Raw genomic sequence first — 27821 nt, 5'->3', positions numbered from 1 at the left:
CTCCCCGTGCCTCTTCTCACTGCCATTACCTTATTTGGTTTGCTGTAACGTGGGTTTATGTGAGTTAAGGGTAGGTAAGCTGTAATGTTTACAGGACAATAACAATGATATCAGCTGGTTAAAGAACCTTGTCCTTAACAAGATATAGAGTCAATTAGCCAGCGTCAGTCAGTCAGCCAGTCGCTACAGTCAGTCAGCCAGCCAGTCAGTCAGCCAGTGGCTACAGTCAGTCAGCCAGCCAGCCAGTCGGTACAGCCAGCCAACCAGTCAGTCAGTCAGCCAGTCAGCCAGTCACAGTCAGCAAGCCAGTCAGTCAGCCAGTCGCTACAGTCAGTCAGCCAGCCAGTCAGCCAGCTGCTAACACCAGTCAGTCAGTCAGCCAGTCGCAACAGTCAGCCGGCAAGTCAGCCAGCCAGTCTGTCAGATGGTCAGCCAGTCACTACAGTCAGCCAGCCAGTCAGTCAGCCAGTTATTACAGTCAGTCAGCCAGCCAGTCCGTTGCTACAGTCAGCCGGCCAGTCAGTCGGTACAGCCAGCCAACCAACCAGTCAGTCAGCCAGTCGCTACAGTCAGCCAGCAAGTCAGCCAGCCAGTCAGTCAGATAGTCAGCCAGTTGCTACAGGCAGTCAGCCAGCCAGTCAGTCAGCCAGTCATTACAGTCAGTCAGCCAGCAGTCAGCCAGTCGCTACAGCCAGCCAGTCAGTTAGATAGTCAGTCAACCAGTCGCTACAGTCAGTCAGCCAGCCAGTCAGTCAGCCAGTCGCTACAGTCAGCCAGTCAGCCAGCCAGCCAGCCAGCCAGTCAGTCAGCTAGTCAGTCAATCAGTCAGTCAGTCAGTCAGTAAGTCAGCCAGTTAGTCATTACAGTCTGAGTAATCTTATCAGGCTCATCTCCAGAGAAGTTTCACCAATTTATCTGAGTCATCATCTTTGTATGGCAATTTTAGGGGAGCACAGTGGATATGGTCAATAAATGTGTGCACATGAGCAATGGGACATAGTCAAAACAAATCAGACTGATCCTCAGTCGGTGTGAAGGACAGAGGAACTTGGAGCTCTTTCATGGGGTAATGCTTAGATGGGCAATTGATTTGAATCATTTTTTATTATTTTTCTAATGATGCACTATGCAGAAATCACCCCAGCATTTCCTGGATGCTAAACTAGTTTGAATAGTTTGCCTAATTTCTGATTATGTGACAAAATAAGCAAGTGCAGTGCAGAGAATCATTGTACCATCTAAACCGCTGTAAAATATATTTTCCAAAACCGAAAATATTGTATTTTCAGCTGTTTGAAGCTGGTGTACAAAACTGAAAGTAAAAGATGCAAAAATGAAACTTAAGAACGGGAAGCATAAAAAGAGTGCACAGAGAACAGATCTGCCACTTCTTAGATTTGCTTTCAATTATATTTAGTATGTTTACTTGCACACTAATAATTCGATATATTAAACTGATTATGGCAGTAGGCAGATTATGCAATAGTCATGTAAACACCTTACTCTGCTTAACTTAATCGGTGTAAGGTCAAAATGGAAGTAAGCATACACTGATTAAAACACCTGGTTTTCTGAGCAACCTTTCACATTATTAGTACAAGTAAACACCTTAATCACTTCTAAAAGTCTAAGCCGTTGAGGCTAATATATGGAATTGTTTTAAGATGGTCATACCATGGATCATTTAGCCATTTGATTTAGAATTTTTGCCAAGATATCAAGGTGCTGATTTAACAGCATTATCATTACACATATTTAACCCTGTTTTTGGGTAGCCACAAAACTACTAGGGTAGTACGTACGGCCCAGTATATCACTGGGGCAAGGTTTCCTGCCATCCAGGACCTCTATACCAGGCAGTGTCACAGGAAGGCCCTAAAAATTGTCACCCTAGTCATACACTGTTCTCTCTGCTACCGCAGGGTAAGCAGTACCGGAGCGCCAAGTCTAGGTCCAAGAGGCTTCTAAACAGCTTCTACCCCCAAGCCATAAGACTCCTGAACACCTAATCAAATGGCTACCCAGACTATTTGCATTGCCCCCCTGTATATAGTCCCAATTACCCCAATTACCTCAACTAACCGGTGCCCCTGCACATTGACTCTGTACCGGTACCCCCCTGTATAGTCTCGCTATTGCTATTTTACTGCTGCTCTTTAGTTACTTGTTATTTTTATTTCTTATTCTTATTTTATTTTATTTTTTCAACTCCATTGTTGGTTAGCGGCTTGTAAGTAAGTATTTATGTGTAAGGTCTACTACACCTGTTGTATTCGGCGCATGTGACTAATAACATTTGATTTGGATTTGATTTGACTTCCATACCTTTAAAAAAACAGTACTGCTTACCTTCAGAGGTGAAGGTAACACTTGTGGGGGTCGTAGAGCAAAACGGAGGACACCATCATGTTCTTGAGAGTCTTTCCTTAAGTAACATAATAAAACTCCCCATCAAAATCTGTCAGTTTAAGATAGAGATATCTGTTTTTTTTTTGCATGGGCTGCAGCTCTATCCACCGCATCCACCTATGTCGGCCAATCACATCTGCTGTGGAATGTGGCTGAGCTACATGTCACGCCCTGGTCGAAGTATTTTGTGTTTATCTTCATGTATTGGGTCAGGCCAGGGTGTGGCATGGGTTTTTGTATGTGGTGTGTATATATTGGGATTGTAGCTAGTGGGGTGTTCTAGCAAAGTCTATGGCTGTCTGGAGTGGTTCTCAATCAGAGGCAGGTGTTTATCGTTGTCTCTGATTGGGAACCATTGGGACATGTTTGGGACATTGCTTGCCCAAATATTTATATATTCTTAATTCCATTCCTTTACTTTAGATTGGTGTATATTGTTGTGAAATTGTTAGATATTACTGCACTGTTGGAGCTAGAAACACAAGCATTTCGCTACACCCACAATAACAGCTGCTAAAGACATGTATGTGAAAAATAAAATGTGATTTAGAACTGGGACACCAGGTGGATGAAATTCCTAAGCAGGTAAAACAGAATAAGCAGGCTCCGGACCTTGTAGGGTAAGAGTTGTGTACCCATGCTCTAGTGGGAACATTAAGCAGCGTCTTGTTGGTACCCTGATGTAGAACAGCTCAGAGGTGAGCTCCTGGACTCTCTCGGAGGCAGTCACGTCATCGTTACAGCGGGACGCCTGCTTCTGCAGCTCCACTACAGAAGAGGACCGCAGCCTACACACCAATGTCACAAAGAGGCAGATAATGTATTGTAAAGACAAGACGCGCGGGCACACACACACGCGTCAACTTGAACTACTTTTTTTCTTACAGTGAGGGCAGCACAACACCATCAAAGCCAATCAATCTCTCAGAGAGAACACCGGGAGAAACAAAGCCTCATCTGAGATTCAGGGTGTTTTGGAATCTAAGGGAAGCGTTGTCTTTTAACACATTACTATTCCACCACAGACCCAATCCTCTCTGGTGTTTCAACACATTACTATTCCACCACAGACCCAATCTTCTCTGGTCTTTTAACACATTACTATTCCACCACAGACCCAATCTTCTCTGGTGTTTCAACACATTACTATTCCACCACAGACCCAATCTTCTCTGGTCTTTTAACACATTACTATTCCACCATAGACCCAATCTTCTCTGGTCTTTTAACACATTACTATTCCACCATAGACCCAATCTTCTCTGGTATTTTAACAAATTACTATTTCACCACAGACCCAATCTTCTCTGGTGTTTCAACACATTACTATTCCACCACAGACCCAATCTTCTCTGGTCTTTTAACACATTACTATTCCACCATAGACCCAATCTTCTCTGGTCTTTTAACACATTACTATTTCACCACAGACCCAATCTTCTCTGGTGTTTTAACACATTACTATTCCACCATAGACCCAATCTTCTCTGGTCTTTTAACACATTACTATTTCACCACAGACCCAATCTTCTCTGGTGTTTCAACACATTACTATTCCACCATAGACCCAATCTTCTCTGGTCTTTTAACACATTACTATTTCACCACAGACCCAATCTTCTCTGGTGTTTCAACACATTACTATTTCACCACAGACCCAATCTTCTCTGGTGTTTCAACACATTACTATTTCACCACAGACCCAATCTTCTCTGTGTGCTACAAAACAGCAGAGACACTGCGTCCTTGCCCTCGTTCTACAACAAAGCCATTGTTCTCTATGGGGTAAACACACACACAGCCCAGTGTCCTCTCCTCTCGCCACCCACCCAGAGAGTCTGCCAGGCTGTGGACGATGACATCAGCATTGCAACAAGGTGAAGTGTCTGTAGAAGAGCACGTTGGCTAGCAACATGAACTCCTCCACCAACCTGGAAGAGGAATGAAAGACAGAGGAAAATGTAAAAAGTTGACAAAAATTACTGCCAATACATTCTATACAACCAGCTCTCTAGTTGCCATTAAGCTCACTTTGAATCCAGTTCGCTTGCTTTCTTGAGGTATACACACACACACTGAATTGGCCATATACCACAAAACCCCTAGGTGCCTTATTACTATTATAAACTAGTTACGAACGTAATTAGAGCAGTAAAAATAAATGTTTTGTCATACCCGTGGCATACGGTCTGATATAACACGGAGTCCCCATAGGGCGGCGCACAGTTGTCCGGGTTTGGCAGTCATTGTAAATAAGAATTTGTTCTTAACTGACTGGCTCACCAATAGGATATTATTTTGGAACCAATATTCTAAAAACAAAAAAGTATTTTTATACAATATATCCCGATTATTCCATATATAATATCTGTGTGGAGAAAAATTGTGTTTATAAATTAAGGACCATGACAAGAAAACCTGCCGATGAAAAGCAGAAAGTTTCACTGGAACTTAGTCAATATTATAATTGCAAAACAACATGAAATTAAGGCCACCAAAAGTAGAGAAGACATGATGAGGAATAAAATTCCAGATAGAAGTGGGTCTTCTTAGGAATTGTTTTATCCAATTGATCTTAAAAGTATTATTTAAGATAGTAAAGTCCCGAAAATTCATCCCACCATTCTCATAACAGTTTTCCTAATGTAATGAGTATGGTTTCTCCACAGAAAGTTGAAAAGCATCTGTTCTATCTCCTTGCTTATTTTACTGTCAAGATATAAAGATAGAGTGCCATATGTTAGTCTAGAGATGCCTTCAGCCTTGGTTATTAGGACTCCATTGATTTAGCTTCTTCTGGGGTTTTTTAATAAGAGGGTTAATATTTAGTAAGCCTCTAGACTCCTGATCCTTTGTAATGGTTATGCTTAAATATGTAAGTGCTTCTTTTACTGGAATACCATAATATGAAGGTGTCACACAATCTTTGACAGCCATGAGTTCACATTTATTAATGTTAAGATATAGACCAGACACTTTGGAAAAGGATTGTATCACATTGATCGATATGGGAACTTGGTTAGAATCTTTCAGAAAAAGTGTAGTATCTTCAGCCAGCTGGCTTATAATAATTTATTTACCAGCTATGGAAATACCTTGTACAGGACTATTATTTAAAGAATTTGCAAGAAGTTGGGTGATTAATAAAAACAGGTACGGAGAGATAGGACAACCTTTCCTAATACCACTCTTTAACTCAAATGTAGGTGAGGTGCCATATTTCAATTTGATAGAGCTGTTACCATTTGTATAGAGAGTCTTAATAGCCTTACATAAGAATATCCCCAAAGCCAAGTCTCTCAAGGGAGTGGAAGAGGAACTGATGCTCTTCTGTGTCAAATGCTTTTTAAAAATCTAAAAATAATATGAAGCTATCCTCGGTTATTAGGTCTGAGTAGTCTAGTATGTCTTATACATTGTCTTATAAACTGACATTGTTAGAAATATGTCTGTACCTCATGAAGCCAGACTGTGTTTCATCAAGCTGGCTGACGATACTACTGAAAGATGCTAACCAAGTTCCCATATCGATCAATGTGATACAATCCTTTTCCAAAGCATCTGGTCTATATCTTAACATTAATAATATTTTCTAAGGTATTTAGACACCTCAAATTTAAAGAGCTCCCAGTTCTTCCCAGTTCAATAAGATTTTTCTTCACAAGCCCTTTCCCAAATGTGTGAGAGCAGATATTTAACCTAAAATGTAACTATATCATTATTTAATAATAAGCTATTTCGCTTCTAGTGGGATGCTCTACCAAGGTTAGTATCAGGGGTAAATATTTTGATATCAATGTAAATTTGTAGTAACACACTCACTATCAATACATTTGGATATAAGCCAAAAATCTATTCTGGATTGTCTGGGACCTGTTTTGTTACTCCAAGTGAATGATCTTTCGGCCGGAAACCTCTCTCTCCATATATCAGTAAGATCAAACTTTTCCATAAAAAGTATTAAACCCAAATTCTGATTGGTTGGCCTACCTGGGGGCCATCTATCAGTTGAACGTTAAAGTCCCCTTCTGTAGCACAGTTGGTAGAGCATGGTGCTTGTAACGCCAGGGTAGTGGGTTCGATTCCTGGGACCACCCATACGTAGAATGTATGCACACATGACTGTAAGTCGCTTTGGATAAAAGCGTCTGCTAAATGGCATATATATATATATATCAATAATAACGAATTGGGAAATTTAGAAAACCATTTAAGTATATGTTTCTCTATAGATTCAAAGCAACTCATCATTCTCATGTTTGGTGTTGTGCCCGTAGAAGTTTACAGTAATGAGCGTAATGTCATTATAACTGATAATTCTCATGTTTGGTGTTGTACCCGTAGAAGTTTACAGTAATGAGCGTAATGTCATTGTAACTGATCATTCTCATGTTTGGTGTTGTACCCATAGAAGTTTACAGTAATGAGTGTAATGTCATTATAACTGATCACAAGACAAATAAAGTGACCAAATGGGTCACATTCCGAGTGTAGAATATTACCACCAAAGGTATTTTTCATTGTAGTGACACCAGCGGAGCGTTCAGATCCATGGGAGAGCCAAATATCGTTGCCCCACTGTGACCTCCAGAAGTTGGCATCAGCCGAAATTGAGTGAGACTCTTGAAAAAAGCATACATCTGTTTGAAATTGTTTAGCAAATAAAAAGTAGGCCTTGCACTCCACATTGTTTCGTAATCCCCTAGAAGTAAGATAAACTATAGACAAAGACAAAAAAACAAATATTATATAAAAGTATAAACTGTAGTAGGATGAGTCAAAGACGTAGGACCAGTGAACAAACGATAAGGAACCGAGATCTGCACCATTTAAGTCTATTTAAAGTGAAAATAGCTTATTCCATAAACTTTGAGCTAGATGTTATCTGGCTTTTAAATTCAACTCGGCTGAAAATTATGTTCAAGACCAAACCAAGGGTTCTTGTAGTAAGAGAGACTAAAACCCCTCTTTAGTGTAATCAGGAACTATTCTGAGAAATAAAATACGAAATAATAATTTAAATAAAACGGCACCTACTTTTTTAAGTGCATATGAAAACTGATCACAAAAAAATTGAATAAAAAATGTTTTACATATACATGTTCCTAAGACCTTTTTCACTTGGAAATAAGTATTAATAACCCAATAGAACAATACCCGTGTAAAGTCAGAGCAGACCTGTATGCCCTTTAAAACCGTATCTTAGTTACTCTATACATAAAAATAAAAAGTGTAAACACAGCTTTCAGTCTTCTTCGTAAGTTTGTAAACAAAACAAGTCTTCTGGTCATATAAGAACAAACTAATAAATTGAAGTACCTGAGTATTCCGAAAAATAGTCACCTGATATGCATAGCCTTACATTAAGACCAAAAAGCTTATTTGAGTCAAGATATAGCTTTGTGGCTGTGCTATCTAGTGGAGACCTTAAATAACCACTGTGTGTGTAAATGACTGGTAATTGCAATCTGGAATCATTGGGACATCCATGCCCTAAACCCTTTATTTTATTTAACTAAAAACCCTTAACCCCTACACTTACCCTAACCCAGTGTTTCCCAAACTCGGTCCTGGGGACCCCAAGGGGTGCACGTTTTGTTTTTTGCCCTAGCACTACACATCTGATTCAAATGCACAATACTTAATTGCCGTAAGGACGTTCCAAGGATCCCAAATATCCCCGTCAAAATTTCAAACCATATCCGGGCGTTAGGTCAACTTGCATGCCGGGAAAGAAAGTATTTAATCGCTGCTCCCCACATGTGAGTAGTCGTGTTCGCTGTACAGCAACGTTAGCAGAAAGAAAATAATACGCAGAAAACATGGCAAAGTCAGGCAAAGTAAGAATGACATCTAAAATACACTTATTATTAAAGGCGAACTGGCTCACTGCAGTTAGTCTTACACGGCCACACGTGAAATGACAGTGTTGAACGCTAGCTAATTAGCTAAGTTAACGTTAGGTAGCTATTGCTGAACTCCAATGTTACTCTGCCTAACTGTGTGTTCATGGAATGTTTAACTAGCAACTTTGTATCACAGTACTTGAAACATGTGTTCAACGTAATGAGTTATAATGTAATTCGAATGCTCAGTATCGGCCTGTTCTGTTTGATTGACGATGATTAATCAATCACCAAAGTCCACACCATGACGTGCAATGTACTGAAATGCTCATTCCCCCAAAATGCTTTATAGACAACCCAATTAAAGACCTCTAAAAAGAGAACCGGAAAGATCAGCGAAGACAATAACTCTGGTAAGTGTGCCAGTGTAACTTCGGCAATAAATACAATTATAATGACATTAAATCAGCCTTTGATATAACATGATGCCTTGCAGAGGTTCAGACTGATTCTCCAGCATCATCAGAGGAAGCTGCCACTACTCCACAGGTCATCGTTTCCACAGAACCTGAAGAGAACAAGGTCAAAGATGCCCCAGGTAGCAAATGCTTTGAGGGGTGGTAAGAAGCGTAGACTGTATATCTGCGTATGACATCAAGTCCCAACATGTAGCCTAATTGGAATGGTGATAATGTTAATATGACATTTCTAAAATGCAAAACACAAAAGAAACTATATGTTTTTAAATTCAGTAGGTATTTCCAATGTCAATGAATATTGTTTGTGTAGCTTCAGAAGCGGAACAGATGGACACAACTGCTGATGCGGAGAAGGTTAAAGTCCAGGGTGAGGTCAAAGAACAGAACGGAATTGTAACCAATATTTGCCAGATGTCACCCATTATTTGTTTTTCATCAGGGTATCTATGGAATAGTGTTTTAATACATGTCTGCATCTCTCTCTCCAGCTGTTGCTGCAGCCCCAGTAAAGAGAAAAGCAGAAGCAGAGGATGAGACTTCTCCAGCGAAGAAAACCAAGTGCATTAATGATGGTACGATTGTGAACCGCAGTAAATATCACCCCCTCTGTTTGAGCGATTGATGGTTTCAGTGTACTAACATGCAGCTTGTTTTTATTTTATTTTGAAGGTTTTTGTCTTTTTGTTGGAAGCTTGAACACATCCAAGACAGTGGAGGAAATTAATGATGCCTTGGCAAACTTCTTCACATCGCATCGTCTGTTGTTTCAGGATATTCGAGTGGACATTACAAAGTGAGTACTTGGCATTGTTATGCACTGCATAAACTTAACCTCTACAAATGTTTGTAGATTTCTTCATGATACATATTCTTCCCCATAGGAAATTTGCATATGTCGACTTTGACACAGAGGAAAACTTGACAAAAGCCCTTGAGCTGAATGGGGAGAAGATCCTGGACCGAAAGATGAGGCTAGGCAAGGCCAAGGTCAAAGACCCCACAGTAGATGACAAAAAAGGTACTAGTCTCATCTTGAGTGAGTTATCCTTGCTACTGTTATATGAGTCATTTCTAGAATTGATTGATTTCCATGTAGTAACAGTCTTTTTCCTCACAGCTAAAGATGCCAGGACCCTGTTTGTCAAGAATATTCCATTTGCAGCAACAAAGGAGGACTTGAGGAAAGTCTTTGACACGGCTGTGGAAATCAGGTTTCCTGGAGGCATTGGCACCCCAAGCAAAGGGTGAGATGCAGTGTCCATTTGATATTTACGTGAAATGGCTAGTTATGTCTATCCCAGGATTCTGTTCTAAACACGTCTATTGCATCTATTACGTTGTGACAGAATTGCCTACATAGAGTTCGAAACGGAGGCCAATGCTGAGAAAGTGCTGGAGGAGAAGCAGGGGATTGATGTCCAAGGCCGTGTAATCGTTATTGACTTTTTGGGAGAAAAGAGCCTACAACAAAAAATAATCAAAGCTCCAGGTAAAGATGGAAAGAAATGAGGTCAATGGGAATTCAATTACTGTAGAAGCACAAGCTACTTGATTAGCTAGCTATATGGCTAGTCATGTTGCTCGTTAGCATCTTCAAGATTAAAGTATGTTGTAATTCAGTGATTAGTTGAGACATCTTGTTTATCATAGTTCTCTGAAAAGTGAATTAAGTTAACGTGTTCTCAAATGTTCTGTTCCATAGCTGAGGCCACACCAAATAACGAATTACTGGTGACCAACCTGGCTTACGCTGCAAAAGAGGATGCCCTGAAGGAAATCTTTCTCAAAGCAGTCAGTGTCAAGATACCACAGAGCAATGGTAAACCGAGAGGGTGAGTGAAGACGCATGTTGTGGCTGCATCTGCTTTGTTGACCTCTATTGAAAATGTTGAACGCCATCAAATTGCCAATTTTTTTGTTGTTGAATTAAATTATTAAGTATTCATGCGATTAATTTTATGTTCTGACTGGAAATAATTAAATTGTGACAATTAGGCCTTTTTCTTTCAAAAGTCATGCACTCATTCAGTTTGAAAGTGTGGAAGATGCCAAAGAAGCCCTGGAATCATCGTTAAACAAAAAGATTAGTGGAAGAGCCATCAGAGTAGAGTTCAGCCAGAAGAGGCCAGAAGGTGACAAAGGGAACACTGGTAAATATTACTATTAGACTTGCCCAGTGAACGTCTCATAGCAGAGAATTGGTTGGCGACTCATTTGACGTTGTTTGGCTGTGTGATCATGCATACTTCTGTAATGTGTGTGCTCTCTTGTAGTTCCTTCGAAGACATTGATGGTCAGGAATCTTGCCAAAGAGACGAGTGAGGAGACTTTGAAAAGTGTCTTTGAAGGTGCCATTGAAGCTCGAGTCACTAAGGACAAGGAGACTGGCATATCTAGAGGGTATGTGGTGAAAAATGTCCCCCTTCAAATCACATTTTTACATTCAGATGTCCTTTGAATACTCACAGTTGGCCACTTCTTAAGGTTTGGCTTTGTGGACTTTGAGAGCCCAGAGGTCTGTAAGGCTGTCAAGGATGCCATGGCAGACCTACAGATTGATGGGAGCAAGGTGACCCTGGTCTATGCCAAACCCCAGGGTGAAAGAGGATCTCGTGGAGAAGGAGCGGGCTCGAACATGCGCTACGGAGAGAAACCCGGGGCTAGAGGTGGCTCTGGAGGCAGGGGCAGAGGTAGCGGCTCCAGAGGTGGACGAGGAGGTGAGATCATCTAGGTCAGGGATGGTTAACTGGCGGCCCACCCGTAGATCAATTTCCACCTGGAGGAACTCCGCTGGGGTCTCAACTTACTGTTGAGAGTTAGAGTGATTGAATACACAGGGTCCAATTTGGTTGTGTGTCGGATGTTTTTCTATTATGTCAGTCTCATTCTTTTTTTAGACTGATACATTTAGTCTAGCGGCCAGCTATCTAAACTTATGGGGGGGACTATTAACATTTCTCTCCGCACCATGGCAAAATGTCAGGAAATTAAAGATGCACTATGCAGAACTAGCAAGTATAGCGTAGAGAATCATTGTACCATCTTAAACCACTGAAATATATTTTCCATTAGCAGAATTTTGCTTGGGGCCCACAAAAGGCTAGGGCCAACTCTTACTGCTTGTGTGGGTATGGATGTGGGTAAGCAGATACAAGCGCGCAACTGTGGCCCCTTGTGATAAGTTCAGATTTTTGGGGGGGTTTGCTATAGGTTGAATTGAAGTTGCAAAACTGATGAGGACATGTCAATTGATACTTCATACTCAATGTATTCTCTTTACTCCACTTGTATCTACCAACAATTCTACCAGCGTTGTAAGATGCTTTCGTTTGTTATTGTTGTTTTTCAGGCAGAGGTAGTGGCGGTGCAAAGAGGACTTAAAAAAGAAAAGAAGTAAAGGAAGGCGCTTTTTATTTTTTGCAGTGGACTGCTGCAACAGCTCTATTTCAACGTCTACATTTCCTGACAAGTTTGTGATGGGCACCTAACGATAATCAGAAACAAACCAATTTGTTTAGCGATATATGTGAAAAGTTTCTACCTTGTTGTTCATACATAATGGTGAAATGTCTGACACATTGTACTGTACATGTAACGTTTTTGTCTGTTTTACTTTAGTTTACCTTTTTAATTGTTCATTTCATGTAAAGACTTTATTGAAGGTTGGGCAATTAAAAGGTCCCCAAATTTCAGATTTTCAGCTTTTTTCTATTTTGTCTTTTTTAGGGGAGCTTGTGTTTTGTTTGAGACAAATTCTTTCTTTAAAAAAATTATGTTCACAGTGTACAAATCATTTAGGAACACCTGCTCTTTCCATGACAGATTTCACCTGGTCAGTCTATGATCACTTGTTAAATTCTTCAATCAGTGTAAATGAAGAGACAGTTTAAAGAAAGATTTTTAAGCATTGAGACATGGAGTGTGTTCATGTGCCATTCAGAGGATGAATGGGCAAGACCAGATTTAAAACGGAGTATTAGGTGCCAGGCGCACTGTTTTTTGTCGAGATTTGCAACACTGCTGGGTTTTTTCAAGCTCTGCAGTTTCCTGTGTGAATCAATAATGGTCCACCGCCCAAAGGACATCCAGTCAACTTGACATCTGTGGGAAGCATTGGAGTCAACATGGACCAGCATCCCTGTGGAATGCTTTCGGTACCTTGTAGAGTCCATGCCCTGACAAATTGAGGCGTTTCTGAGGACATAAAGGGGGTGCTCAATATTTGGGTGTTTTGTACACTTACTGTGTATGAAAAGTTGACTTTACCAGAATGCATGCAGACCAGAATTTAATTTATATTCAAAACTGACATATGCTAATTAGACTGCCTATACTGAGTGACAGTCCACTTACCAACTATCAAAAGAACAGTACAGCCATTTATGAGAAACACATTTTAGCATATTTTCCAAGAAGCTTAGCTAGAACACATTTCCAAGATATCAGCAGTTGCTTCAGTGAAAGTCTGAAGACTAGCTCGGAGCAAGCGCACAACATTTGGTGAATACACGAGCGTCTGAAGCTAAGATACAGAAATATCCGTTACCGTTAAGGATATCATAATGCTGAAAAAGGATACTGACAATGAAAAGAGAAATCAATTGGGCTTTTAAGGACAATTATGAACATGGTTTAATTTGGAAATGACCACTTTTTTTGTACTGGCTCGCTCGGGTTAACTTTTCCACGAAATCACCCATATATACAGTACCAGTCAAATGTTTGGAGACACCTGCTCATTCAAGGTTTAAAAAAAAATAATAATTATACATTATAGAACAGTAGTGAGGAGTTCACAACTAAATTAACACATGGAATAAAGTATTAAACAAGAAAGTGTTAAATATTTAAGATTATTCAAAGCCAACCTTTGCCTTGACAGCTTTGCACACTCTTGGCATTCTCTCAACCAGCTTCATGAGGTAGTCATCTGGAATGCATTTCAATTAACAGGTGTGCCTTGTTTAAAGTTAATTTGTAGTTTTTCTTTCCTTAATGCGTTTGAGCCAGTCAGTCGTGTTGTGACTAGGTAGGGGTGGTATACAGAAGATGGCCCTATTTGGTAAAAGACCAAGTACATATAATGGCAAGAACAGCTCAAATAAGCAAAGACAAATGACAGTCCATTATTACTTTAAGACATGAAGGTCAGTCAATCTGGAAAATTTCATGAACTTTAATAGTTTCTTCAAGTGCAGTTGCAAAAACCATCAAGCGCTATGGTGAAACTGGCTCTCATGAGGACCGCCACAGGAAAGGAAGACCCAGAGTTACTTCTGCTGCAGAGGATAAGTTCATTAGTTATCAGCCTCAGAAATTGCAGCCCAAATAAATGCTTCACAGAGTTCAAGTAACACACACATCTCAACATCAACTGTTCAGAGGAGACTGTGACTCAGGCCTTCATGTTTGAATTGCTGCAAAGAAAACACTAAAGGACACCAATAATAATAAGAGACTTGCTTGGGCCAAGAAACACAACCAATGAACATTAGACTGGTGGAAATCTGTCCTTTGGTCTGATGAGTCCAAATTTGAGATTTTTGGTTCCAACCGCCGTGTCTTTATGAGACGCAGAGTAGGTTAACAGATTATCTCCGCATATGTGGTTCCCACCGTGAAGCATGGAGGAGGAGGTGTGATGGTGTGGGGATGCATTCTTGGTGACACTGATTTATTTAGAATTCAAGGCACACTTAACCACCATGGTTCACAGCATTCTGCAGTGATACGCCATCCCATCTTGTTTGCACTTAGTAACACTACAATACATTTTTCAACAGGACAATGACCCAAAACACACCTCCAGGTTGTGTAAGGGCTATTTGACCAAGAAGGAGAGTGATGGTGCTGCATCCGATGACCTGGCCTCCACAATCACCCAACCTCAACCCAATTGAGATGGTTTGGGATGAGTTGGAACGAAGAGTGAAGGAAAAGCATCCAACAAGTGCTCAGCATATGAGGGAACTCCTTCAATAATGTTGGAATAATATTCCTCATGAAGCTGGTTGAGATAATGCCAAAAGTGTGCAAAACTGTCATCAAGGCAAAGGGTGGCTACTTTGAAGAATCTCAAATATTAAATATATTGTGATTTGTTTAACACTTTTTTGGTTACTAAATGATTCCATATGTGTTATTTCATAGTTTTGATTTCTTCACTCTTATTTTACAATGTAGAAAATAGATTAAAAAATTAAGAAAAACCATTCAATGAGTAGGTGTGTCCGAACTTTTGACTGGTACTGTACATTTATATACATACTGAAAAAAAATATAAATGCAACATGTAAAGTGTCGATCCCATGTTTCATAAGCTGAAATAAAAGATCCCCGAAATTTCCAATAGCACAAAAAGCGTATTTATTTTTACTTCCCTGTTAGTGAGCATTTCTCCTTTTCCAAGTTAATCCATCCACCTGACAGGTGTGGCATATCAATAAACTGATTAAACAGCATGATCATTACACAGGTGCACCTTGTGCTGAGGACAATAAAAGGCAACTCTAATATGTGCCGTTTTGTCACACAACACAATGCGACAGATATCTCAAGTTTTGAGGGAGCATGCAATTGGTATGCTGACTGCAGGAATGTCCAATAGAGCTGTTGCCAGATAATTTATTGTTAAATTTCTTGACCATAAGCCGCCTCCAATGTCGTTTTAGATCATTTGGCCGGACATCCAACATGGCTCACAGCAGCAGACCACATGTAACCATGCCATCCCAGGACCTCCAAATCCAGCTTCTTCACCTGTGGGATCATCTGAGACCAGCCAAACGGACAACTGATGAAATTGAGGAATATTTCTCAAATCAAAGTTTATTTGTTGCGTGCGCTGGATAAAACAGGTGTAGTAGACCTTACAGTGAAATGCTTACTTACAAGCTCTAACCAACAGTGCAATTTTAAGTAAAACATTGGTATTAGGTAAACAATAGATAATTAAAGAAATAAAAAAATAAACAGTAAAATAACAGTGAAAATAACAGTATCGAGGCTATATACAGGTGGTACCGGTACAGAGTCAATGTGCGGGGGCACCGGTTAGTCTGTAATAAAGCCCTTTTGTGGGGAAAAATGTATTCTTATTTGCTGGGCCTGGCTCCCCAGTGGATGAGCCTGGCTTCCCAGTGGATGGGCCTGGCTCCCCAGTGGATGGGCCTGTCTCCCCAGTGGATGGGCCTGGCTCCTAAGTGGGTGGGCCTGGCTCCCCAGTGGATGGGCCTGGCTCCCCAGTGGATGGGCCTGGCTCCCAAGTTGATGAGCCTGGCTCCCCAGACGATGGGCCTGGCTCCCCAGTGGATGGGCCTGTCTCCCCAGTGGATGGGCCTGGCTCCTAAGTGGGTGGGCCTGGCTCCCCAGTGGATGGGCCTGGCTCCCTAGTTGATGGGCCTGGCTCCCAGTGGATGGGCCTGGCTCCCCAGTGGATGGGCCTGGCTCCCCAGTGGATGGGCCTGGCTCCCCAGTGGATGGGCCTGGCTCCCAGTGGACGGGCCTGGCTCCCCAGTGGATGGGCCTGGCTCCCCAGTGGATGGCCCTGGCTTCCCAGTGGATGGGCCTGGCTCCCAAGTTGATGAGCCTGGCTCCCCAGACGATGGGCATGGCTCCCCAGTGGATGGGCCTGGCTCCCCAGTGGATGGGCCTGGCTCCCCAGTGGATGGGCCTGGCTCCTAAGTGGGTGGGCCTCGCTCCCCAGTGGATGGGCCTGACTCCCTAGTGGATGGGCCTGGCTCCCAGTGGATGGGCCTGGCTCCCCAGTGGATGGCCCTGGCTTCCCAGTGGATGGGCCTGGCTCCCAAGTTGATGAGCCTGGCTCCCCAGTGGATGGGCCCGGCTCCCCAGTGGGTGGGCCCGGCTCCCCAGTGGATGGGCCCGGCTCCCCAGTGGGTGGGCCCGGCTCCCCAGTGGGTGGGCCCGGCTCCCCAGTGGGTGGGCCCGGCTCCCCAGTGGGTGGGCCCGGCTCCCCAGTGGGTGGGCCCGGCTCCCCAGTGGGTGGGCCCGGATCCCCAGTGGGTGGGCCCGGCTCCCCAGTGGGTGGGCCCGGCTCCCCAGTGGGTGGGCCCGGCTCCCCAGTGGATGGGCCCGGCTCCCCAGTGGGTGGGCCCGGCTCCCCAGTGGGTGGGCCCGGCTCCCCAGTGGATGGGCCCGGCTCCCCAGTGGATGGGCCCGGCTCCCCAGTGGATGGGCCCGGCTCCCCAGTGGGTGGGCCTGGCTCCCCAGTGGGTGGCTGCACATGCCCAGTCATGTGAAATCCCTAGTTTAGGGCCTAAAGAATTTATTTAAATGGGCTGATTTCCTTATATGAACTGTAACTCAGTAACATTGTTGAAATTGTTGCGTGTAGCATGTATGTTGTTCAGTATATACTGTATATATATATATACACTGTAGGTTTCAGTAGGTGCCCATTTTGCTAATGTTTTCTTAGTCAAAAATGTCCAACCTGGTGTAAAATGTACGTATATGACCGTAATGATTGGAATATTACACACATTGTTATTTGATAATCGATTTTAGATCATGGTTAAATGTTGTAGAACACTGCCATCTCTTGGATAAGCATGATAGGGTAGTGTAAACCGATGGAATAAAGTTTTCAGAATAAATTGGAACATTTTCTTATTTCCCCGCAAGAAGACAGAAAAGTCTTGCATGCAAGTAGATGTAACACATTGACAGTCTTTGAGGTCTGTTTTAACCAAAGATGGTGGATAACTTAATATGTCTTACTCAGGTTGTTTACCATTGAAAAAAGTCTACATATATATATATAATTCCTTTGCTGGAGTCAATTACCAAAAGCACCCTCTTTGGCCTCATGGGTGGAATGGTAATAATAATTTTCATAATTAAGCTTTTTTTTTTTTTTTACTGATGCAAATCTGGTGTTTCTATGTATATATTTCAGTCTTCTGTGATGTATATAAAGTGTAATATTGGGATGCAAACTTAAAATGGAATACATTTCAACTCTAAAATCTGACATGGTTCACGTTTCTTCTTTTTAAGACCATAACCATGTGTGTGAGGTGTATACTTTTGTTTCAAAGTAGATTTGTTTAAGACCACCAAGAATCACTGTGTGACCCTGATTTAGCCGACTACAGTAAAAAGTTAAGGGGTGACTCTCACATAGACACCAATGCATAGCAGCTGGGTCTGGTCTACCTACTTCATTGACCACAGTAACATCCACACAGTATTCCGGATAATAGCTCATATCCTGGTTAAAGCTGCAATATGTAACTTTTTGGCTGATCTGACCAAATTCACATATGTGAGTTATAGATCTGTCATTCTCTTGAAAGCAAGTCTAAAAAGCGGTATATCTGTTCTATGTGTGCAATTTCTCTGCTTCCCATTCTTTAGGCTTTGTATACCAGTTTCAAGCAGCTGAAAATACAATATTTTGGGTTATGGAAATTATATTTCCACGGCAGTTTAGACGGTACAATGATTCTCCACACTATACTTGCTTGTTTGCCACAAACTGAAATTAGAATTTTAGCAAACAGAAAATGGCAGAGTGATTTCTGCATAGTGCACCTTTAATGTCGTTTTCGGGATAAGATCTTTACATACACACAAGAGACCTAAAGAATATGGCTGCCTAAATATGGTTCCCAATCAGAGACAACGATAAACACCTGCCTCTGATTGAGAACCACTCCAGGCAACCATAGACTTACCTAGAGTACTACTCTAACCACAATCCCATAACTACAAACAACCCCAGACAAAACAAACCACATAAATCTCCATGTCACACTCTGGCCTAACCAAAATAATAACGAGCACACAGAATACTAAAACCAGGGCGTGACACTGCCTAGGGATGGCAGAATATTTTTTTTACAGGAGGTGGGGGAAAAAAAAGGTTTTAAGCTTCAGTCATATAGTTATTTTTCTGCTTATAATTTCCGACATTAGGTAGGCTATTTGTTAGTCAACTTGTCTATAATTAGATACATGCAGCATATATTCTGTCATAACCTGGTGCTCTAGAATATCAAATAAAGCCTTGCTCACCAGAATGATGTCATAAATCCATAGATTAAATGCATAATCAACAATCTAGTTGACATTGGTAAGGTTTTCTCTTGCAAATTATAGTATTTCAGTTGGTCATGGATATATATTTTGGTTTAAAGTTAAATACTCTCAGCTTTTATGTAGCTGGAAAATAAAATCAGGGTTAGGCTACATAACAAGGTCCCTAAGCACACGTTAACATTTTCAATAAATAAATACAATTTCTCCACTCCTGTTCCCGAGACAAAGTTGACATTTTACTGAAAGAAACACTTCATTCTTACAGGAGTTAATATTATTATAGGCTACATGTAAGGCCTAAAGTCGGTGTCCAGACTTCAGTTACTATTCCAATTGTTACCGTTTCCGTCTGAACTTCAAAAGGTGATAGATAGCCTGCTATGCGAAACAGCCCGTGCAGACCGCGATAAACAACAGTAAACGGGATAAGACGTTTACATGCCACAGTATCCTATCTAGATAAGCATATCCCAGTCATTTTATTCAGGTTTCTCAAAACCGGGGTATATGAGCTTATTCTGGTTATTGTAAATGGGATGTCCATACGCATCAACTCAAAAACAGAATACTGGTGTGCATGTAAACGTGGTCATATGGTGCTTTCAAGACAACTGGGAACTCGGGAAAAAACTAGGTAAAATCATATGATGTCAGTGATCTTCAGGTCGGAAAGTATGAGCTCTAGAAACGCTCAAGTTGCGACTTGGAATTCCGAGTTGGATGACCGTTCAAAACGATTTGTGTCAATCGGACCACGTTTTTTCCCGAGTTCCCAGTTGTCTTGAACGCGACAACTGACTGTATATGAACCAGAAAAAATGGTAAGTTCTTGCTTCCTCTTCCGTCTGGTTTTAACTATCCCAGGGGGGTTTGACGGCGATAGGAAAGAATAAGATAATGAGAGAAAATAGGCGTACGCAAAATGTGTCCTCACATCCTGTTTTTCACTTCCTCCTCAATGGTCGTGAATGAACCAGTTTCGGACGGTCTGTATGCGCATGGAATATACCACAGCACATTGTCAATATTGCACACGCGCCCTTTCTGTGGACACTTTACAGGCCACATAAACTGTAGAAGACATTTGTGCGCGGTGAAATTCTGAATCCGTATTTTTCCCGCAATATGAGTGATTTCTGATAGCAAGAGGCCAGAGGGTTCTGGTGAGTATTTTAAATGTTTATAAATAAATAAAAAATATCGAACATATAACAAGACCCAAGCGAGATAAAAACATGTTGTCTTACGTCATACAGCCGTGTTACAACGTTACAACTGTAGCATGTACTATGGGGGAATGTTTGAACAGATAACGTTACGCTCAAACTGTCGTGCAAGGAATCCAGAAAGCTCTAACTTTTCTTGTGGGATATACCAGTAGTGAAGTAACCTAATGGTAAATATTTATCTAAACTCAGTATTTACCATGTGTGGACTTTCAAATCGTCTATTGAAATGGGTTTTTAAAATAGATGACAAATTGTCTAGAAATTACGATGATAATGTTTATTATTTTACTTGAAACTATTTTAAATAATAGCCACAAAAGTAAACAATTTTGCCCCTAACAGTGACTGGTGTGTACAAGAGCTAGTGAAAGTTACAGCTAGATTTAAAATGGTTGGTATTATCTCCTACTGTAACGTAGTAGACCACCATCACTGCTGGGTCGTTCCACGAAAAGAGTGCCTTTTGCGTCTCTTTGATATTTTAAGTACAACTTGTGCACCAAGCCTGTTATATTAAATGAAGTGCCCTTTATTATAGACCTCATGGATAATTCAAGAAAAAATATATTTTTATATGAATAAAGGCTTGTTCCCCCAACCCTCTGTCACTTCTAGGAAGATTTGAATCCCCAACTGTCTCCATGTTCACCATCATTGGAAAGCCCATGCTATTTTATTGCTCTGATAAAGTAATTTCTGAAGATTTATTATTCATTTCATGTGATTAGTTGTTCATTTACGTCTGTCCCTCATTTTAAGGTCAACCCTGTTAGGTGAACTGAACTGTCATTTTAATATGGTGAAGCTATTCCTTCCTCTTCCCCTGAACAAGGCAGTTAACCCACTGTTCCTAGGCCATCGTTGGAAATAAGAATGTGTTCTTAACTGAGTTAAATAAAGGTTAAATAAATAAAAATATACATATTGTTTTCAAAAGAAACATCTAATAGTGAAATCATAGAGTAAACACTGGTTCTACTCTTTTTGGCAATGGACTGGTGTTTTGTGGTGGAAAACTGAGTGGGTCGAGCATAAAATATCAACCCTGTAACCCATAGATTCACAGGCTAGAAATGTTTCAACAGTTTCATTTTTTTGTGAAGCCTGCATTCAATTGCCACTCCCTGTTGCACACAACAAGTTTTCATTCCCCCTGTCACAAGGGGATTTCTGGCTTCTTGTGAAAGGTTTGCACCCTCTATAGCCATTATGGTTATTATCTATCCCTGTTGGTCATCTATGAACGTTTGAACATCTTGAAAAGCAATCTGGCCTTAATGGCCACATGTACTCAGCGGTCTAAGGCACAGCATCTCAGTGCAAGAGGCGTCACTACAGTCCCTGGTTCATATCCAGGATGTAACACATCCGGACGTGATTGGGAGGCCCAGTGTTGTCCGGGTTTGGCCAGGGTAGGCCGTTATTGTGAATAGAATTTTGTTCTTAAGTGACTTGCCTAGTTAAATAAAGGTTAAATAAAATGTTTAACATTTCTTTGAATTAAATCTCTACCCGGAAAAGCCCTTAGAGGGCTGACCACGCCTCGGTGCCTGGTTCCTCTTTAGGTTTCTTCCTACTGTATGTTCCTGCCAACTAGGGAGTTTTTCCTGTCCGTGTGCTTCTGCTTCTGTATTGCTCTCTCTATGGGGTTTTAGGCTGGGTATCTGTAAAGCACTTGGACTGACAATGATGGATGTAAAAGGGGCTTTATACAATGTATTTGATAATGTTCTGACTGTGGATCGTAAATTACACAAAAATGTAGTCAGGATTCACACGGATCACCATTTAAAAGACATTTGGAGTCATTTTCTCCTTAGCTCTGCCATACAGGCTATTACTGTATTGTGATGTGTTACTGTTTGAAATAGACCGACATTGAGCACATCCAGCCTTAAAATATAGTTAAAAATGCTGCTGATACAGAACGGTCCACTATTTAAGTAGAAATGCTTAATGTTGACTAAATGAAATGACTGAACAGAAGAGTCAGATCTTGAACAAGACAAGAGGATATCACTTCTAGGCGAAGGTCACCAGCTTTTAGTAAGGACGAAGGTGAAAATAACTTAAGTAGTGTGTTTACATTCTTTCAAGCTTCTTCCACTGCCAAAAGCCTGCCTTTATTGTTGGTAGTTGGCGTCTGTAAAGAAGAGCTGACTAATCATCAACTAAATGTAAAGAAGCTAGGGAAAACACCCTTATCACTGTCAGAATGTTTACACCAAAAGTGCTCTCATTTTACATGTCCTCTTCACACCAACTATATGATTTTGTTGTTGCTATCGTGATTGGTTAAGACTGTGTTACCTCTCTCCAGCCTACATGAACCATGTTCCCTCTGGTCTAAGGGAGGAGGGCGTCAACTTAAAACCTCTTCTTGATGGAATGCAAAATCTACAAGCTGCAACAACTTTATGAAAATCTACGTTTATTGGTCGCGTACAGCTTTTTGCAGATGTTATCGCAGGTGCAGTGAAATGCTCATCTTTCTAGCTCCAACAATGCAGCAATATATCTAGCAATACAATAACAATACACACATAATCCAAAACAAAAGAAAGAACAAGAAATGAAGACATGTCACAACGAGCAATGTCAGAGTCCGGAATATAAATATATATGTACACTACTGTTCAAAAGTTTGGGATCACTTAGACATTTCCTTGTTTTTGAAAGAAAAGCTAATTTTTTGTCCATTTTAAAATAACATCAAATTGATCAGAAATACACTGTAGACATTGTTAATGTTTGAAATTACTATTGTAGCTGAAAACAGCTGATTTTTGTAATGTAATATCTTCATAGACGTACAGAGGCCCATTATCAGCAAACATCACTCCTGTGTTCCAATGGCACGTTGTTTGCTAATCCAAGTTTATCATTTTAAGGATAATTGATTGTTAGAAAACCCTTTTGCAATTATGTTAGCACAGCTGGAAACTTGTCCTGATTAAAGAAGCAATAAAAAACTGGCCTTTAGACTAGTTGAGTATCTGGAGCATCAGCATTTGTGGGTTCGGTTACGGGCTCAAAATGGCCAGAAACAAAGATCTTTCTTCTGAAACTCTTGTTTGTTTTGCCTACATTGAGTGAGAGGTTATTTTCCTGAAACCACACTCCGAGGGCCCTCACCTCCTCCCTGTAGGCTGTCTTGTCGTTGTTGGTAATCATGCCTACCAGTGTAGTGTCGTCTGCAAACTTGACGATTGAGTTGGAGGCGTGCATGGCCACGCAGTCATGGGTGAACAGGGAGTACAGGAGAGGGCTGAGAACGCACCCTTCTGAGGCCCCAGTGTTGAGGATCAGCGTTCTCAGCCCTCTCCTGTACTCCCTGTTCACCCATGACTGCGTGGCCATGCACGCCTCCAACTCAATCAGGAAAATAACCTCTCACTCAATGTAGGCAAAACAAACAAGATGATTGTGGACTTCAGGAAACAGCAAAGAGAGCACCCCCCTATCCATATCGACGCGAAAGCAGTGGAGAAGGTTGAAAGTTTTAAGTTCCTTGGTGTATCACTGACAAACTGAAATGGTCCACGCACACAGACAGTGTGGTGAAGAAGGCGCAAGAGCGCCTCTTCAACCTCATGAGGCTGAAAAAAATTGGGCTTGCCACCAAAAACCCTCACTAACTGTTACAGGTGCACAATTGAAAACATCCTGTCAGGCTTCACCACCTGCGGGGCGGCCCGTCAGGAAGTCCAGGACCCAGTTGCACAGGGCGGTGTCGAGACCCAGGGTCTCGAGCTTAATGATGAGCTTGGAGGGTACTATGGTGTTGAATGCTGAGCTGTACCTATTCTTACATGGGTATTCCTGTTGTCCAGATGGGATAGGGCAGTGGGCAGTGTGATGGCGATTGCAACGTCTGTGGACCGATTTGGGCGTTAAGCAAATTGGAGTAGGTCTAGGGTGACAGGTAGGGTGGAGGTGATATGATCCTTGACTCGTCTCTCAAAGCACTTCATGATGACAGAAGTGATTGCTATGGGGCGATAGTCATTTATAGGATTGCAGATTTTGGGGTATCTTCAGAGGTGGAAACTTTCTGTGGGAATTAATGGGAATGTATGGGAATTAATGGAAATATATGGGAATTAATATTAATACCATTTACATGTAGATGTTTTTTGCATTGGATATATTTACCATATAATATGGAGACAGAAACATAAACCTTTTACCTTATCATAAGTAGACAGAAACATAAACCTTTTACCTTATCATAAGTAGACAGAAACATAAACCTTTTACCTTATCATAAGGAGACAGAAACATAAACCTTTTACCTTATCATAAGGAGACAGAAACATAAACCTTTTACCTTATCATAAGGAGACAGAAACATAAACCTTTTACCTTATCATAAGTAGACAGAAACATAAACCTTTTACCTTATCATAAGGAGACAGAAACATAAACCTTTTACCTTATCATAAGGAGACAGAAACATAAACCTTTTACCTTATCATAAGTAGACAGAAACATAAACCTTTTACCTTATCATAAGGAGACAGAAACATAAACCTTTTACCTTATCATAAGTAGACAATTGCAAATGATTGAACAGAAATAAAAGGAAAAAATTGTTACGAATTGAAGTTCAATTAAATGAGTTGACTCTTCACATGGGATAATTTCACTGACCAACAAAAGAAAGGGATTATTGAATGATCCATCGCATCTCTCAGAAACGTTTTCATCATGCATCTGTAAAATGACTATAGTCTAAATGAAATTATTATTATTATTATTATTATTATCTCTCAAACGTTTTCATCATGCATCTGTAAAATTATAGTCTAGAAACTAAAGTTTTGGTTGTCTCTCTCTCAGGCCTACATGTCTCCTCCCTGGACCTCCTCAATGTCCACCTCTTAAACATCAGACTTTGAGGCCTCATCTTCCCTGTCACTTTCCAACCTCGTTGAGGATGGCTCGTTGTCAGGCTCAAAAAGCCTCAAATTTGCCCAAATGGCGACCACTTTTTCAACCCTTGTATTGGTCAGCCTGTCGCGTGCTTTGATGTGTGTGTTCCCAAACAAGGACCAGTTGCACTCTGACGCGACTGATGTTGGTGGGATTTGGAGGATGATAGAGGCAACAAGGGAAAGAGCCTCAGATCCAGAAAGTCCCTTCCACCAGGTGGCTGATGAGATATGTTGGCCGACTGCCATATTACATCTCCATCACAATGCCCTTGCTTGGAAGTGAACTTCACCAGACTGCCAAGAACCTTGCCCTCATCCAGGCCAAGGTGGTGAGACACGGTAGTGATGACACCACAGGACTTGTTGATCTCGGCACCAGACAGGATGCTCTTGCCAGCATACTTGGGGTCCAATATGTACGCAGCATACTTGGGGTACAATATGTACACCACCTTCCGGAGACACCTGAAACCCCACCTCTTTAAGGAATACCTAGGATAGGATAAGTAATCCTTCTCACCCCCCTAAAAGATTTAGATGCACTATTGTAAAGTGGCTGTTCCACTGGATGTCTTAAGGTGAATGCACCAATTTGTAAGTCGCTCTGGATAAGAGCGTCTGCTAAATGACTTAAATGTAAATTATGTAAATGTAATGTATGAGCTTCAGGCAGTTGTAGTCTTCACGCTTTTTGATGTATTTCAGAACTGCAGTTTCCTCTGCTTGGAGCAACAGTGAAGTGGGCAGGGCAGTACGGATTTATTCTCTTACATCTGCAAGCAGAGTCTGAACATCAAACCGGATGACATTGTCTCCCTCAATCCATGCAATGGCTACTGCTATAGGTTTCAGGCTGCTTACCACTCTCTCCCAAAATACATTATCCAGGAGGATCCACTTGATGGGGCTGTCCATATCGGCAGATTGTGATATGGCCAGTTCTTGAAGAGACTCCTTCCCCTCCAGGAGACTGTCAAATATGATGACAACACCACCCCAACGGGTGTTGCTGGGCAGCTTCAATGCGGTGATCTTATTCTTCTCACTTTGCTTGGTGAGGTAGATTGCTGCTATAACTTGATGACCCTTCACATACCTAACCATTTCCTTGGCTCTCTTGTAGAATGTATCCTTTGTTTTCAGTGCCATGATGTCCTTGAGGTGCAGATTCAATTCATGAGCAGCGCAGACAATGGGTGTGATGTGAGCACTTTATGCACTTGACCGGATGATTCTGCATCTTTGTTGCATTTTTCACATATGATTTGGAACAGTATTTGCAAATGTACACAGCTTTTCCTTCTACATTAGCTGCAGTGAAATGTCTCCACACATCAGATAGTGCCCGTGCCATTTTCCTGTAAAGATTAGAAGAAAATTTGTTTTTTTTAAACAAATACAATTCCATGTACAGATTAATAGTTAAGCAATTAGATTAAAACAACTCCTTTGTAAGATAAATGTTTTAAAATGAAACATGTATGGAAACATGTGAATGAACACTCACTCCTCAGTTAGCAGGCTCAAGCAAGCTAAAACCCACAAGTTAGAAATGATTTAAACACACTTTGCTGTAGGCTACTATTTACTCGTTAACAAAAAAATAATGTATGTCATAAAATATTCACTCCACCCAGTATTGTAATCAAAACTTACCAGAAAGAATGTAGTCCTTGGCTCAGACAGTGTAGTAGTGTGGGCTTAATAGCATCTCATTAGAGTGCAAGATCTTGAGAATCAGCTGTACATGTGATGGAAAAGTACACTACACATGTGATGGAATAATGCACTGTGCATGCAGAGGGTTGCGATCCCATTGCATTGGGAATAGTTTAACCAAGATATGCCACAAGACCTAGAATTGTCTTGTGTATCCCACAAAAAAGGTTCACTGTTATAAGCAAACTTATTTGATTCATTTAAGCAAATTTCCACAAATTCCAGGGCTTAATTTCCCATAGAAGATTTCCAGAAAAATTCAGGAAATTTATCGTAAAGTTTCCGCCACTTTGCAAACCTAGTCATTTAGCTTTCTTGGGAGCAGGAACAATGGTAGGGACAGCATACTGGGATAGGGATTGATTGAATATGTCCGTAAACACACCAGCCAGCTGGTCTGCGCATGCTCTGAGGATGCGACTAGGGATGACGTCTGGGCCGGCAGCCTTGCGAGGGTTAACACGTTTAAATGTTTTATTCACGTCGGCCACGGAGAAGGAGAGCCCTCAGTCTTTGTTAGCGGGCTGTGTCGGTGGAACTATTGTCCTCAAAGCGCACAAATCATTTGTTTAATCTGTCTGGGAGCAAGACGTCAACGTCCGCGACGGGGCTGGTTTTATTTTTGTAATCCGTGATTGTCTGTAGACCCTGCCACATACGTCTCATATTTGAGCTGTTGAATTGCGACTCTACTTTGTCTCTATACTGATGCTTTGCTTGTTTGGTTGCCTTAAGGAGGGAATAACTTTACACTGTATGTATTCGTTCATGTTTCCAATCACCTTGCCATAATTAAATGTGGTGGTACGTGATTTCAGTTTTGCGCGAATGTTGCCGTCAATCCACGGTTTCTGGTTAGGGAAGGTTTTAACAGTCACAGTGGGTACAGCATCTACTATACACTTCCTTATAAACTCACTCACCGAGTCAGTGTATACGTCAATGTTATTGTCTGAGGCTACCCGGAACAGATTCCAGTCCACGTGATCGAAGCAATCTTGAAGCGTGGGATCCGATTGGTCAGACCAGCGTTGGATAGACCTAAGCACTGGTGCTTCCTGTTTTAGTTTCTACCTAGGGGAGGGGATTTGACAAAAGTAGGGCGGGGGAGGGCCTTGTATGCATCGCTGAAGTTAGAGT

At 41.3% G+C, this 27821-nt stretch overlaps 3 protein-coding genes across 6 annotated transcripts in view; 2 read left to right on the top strand and 1 right to left on the bottom strand.

The window, feature by feature from the left end:
* The window catches only part of LOC118394461 (unconventional myosin-VIIb-like), a 42798-nt gene extending 40199 nt beyond the window's left edge, over positions 1-2599 (bottom strand). For both annotated transcript variants that reach the window (XM_052463426.1, XM_052463427.1), the window contains exon 1: positions 2350-2599. The gene's annotated coding sequence lies outside the window, so the exon portion shown is untranslated. The remainder of the gene's footprint in view (positions 1-2349) is intronic.
* Positions 2600-8084: 5485 nt separating this feature from the next.
* On the top strand, positions 8085-12426 carry LOC118394460 (nucleolin-like). Its single transcript, XM_035787663.2, has 14 exons — positions 8085-8249; positions 8608-8668; positions 8752-8853; positions 9045-9101; positions 9223-9306; positions 9404-9527; positions 9616-9752; positions 9852-9978; positions 10081-10223; positions 10437-10566; positions 10748-10884; positions 11008-11134; positions 11219-11451; positions 12084-12426. Exons 1-14 carry the CDS (start codon positions 8232-8234, stop codon positions 12113-12115), a joined length of 1512 nt encoding a protein of 503 aa, XP_035643556.1. The 5' UTR covers positions 8085-8231; the 3' UTR covers positions 12116-12426.
* A 7234-nt stretch (positions 12427-19660) lies between these two features.
* Positions 19661-27821, top strand: part of LOC118394459 (polyamine-transporting ATPase 13A3-like) — a 39847-nt gene continuing 31686 nt past the window's right edge. For all 3 annotated transcript variants that reach the window (XM_035787661.2, XM_035787659.2, XM_052463425.1), the window contains exon 1: positions 19661-19959. The gene's annotated coding sequence lies outside the window, so the exon portion shown is untranslated. The remainder of the gene's footprint in view (positions 19960-27821) is intronic.

The sequence above is a fragment of the Oncorhynchus keta genome, chromosome 15 (assembly GCF_023373465.1).
Source record: "Oncorhynchus keta strain PuntledgeMale-10-30-2019 chromosome 15, Oket_V2, whole genome shotgun sequence".
NCBI lineage: Eukaryota > Metazoa > Chordata > Actinopteri > Salmoniformes > Salmonidae > Oncorhynchus > Oncorhynchus keta.
This window is presented reverse-complemented; position numbering and strand designations above follow the sequence as displayed.

What these genes read in the sequence shown, in the direction of transcription:
- LOC118394460 (XM_035787663.2), top strand. An exon ending in ATTCGAGTGGACATTACAAA is followed by an intron (nt 9,528 to 9,615) that starts GTGAGTACTTGG and finishes TCTTCCCCATAG; the next exon opens with GAAATTTGCATATGTCGACT. An exon ending in AGCAATGGTAAACCGAGAGG is followed by an intron (nt 10,567 to 10,747) that starts GTGAGTGAAGAC and finishes TTCTTTCAAAAG; the next exon opens with TCATGCACTCATTCAGTTTG.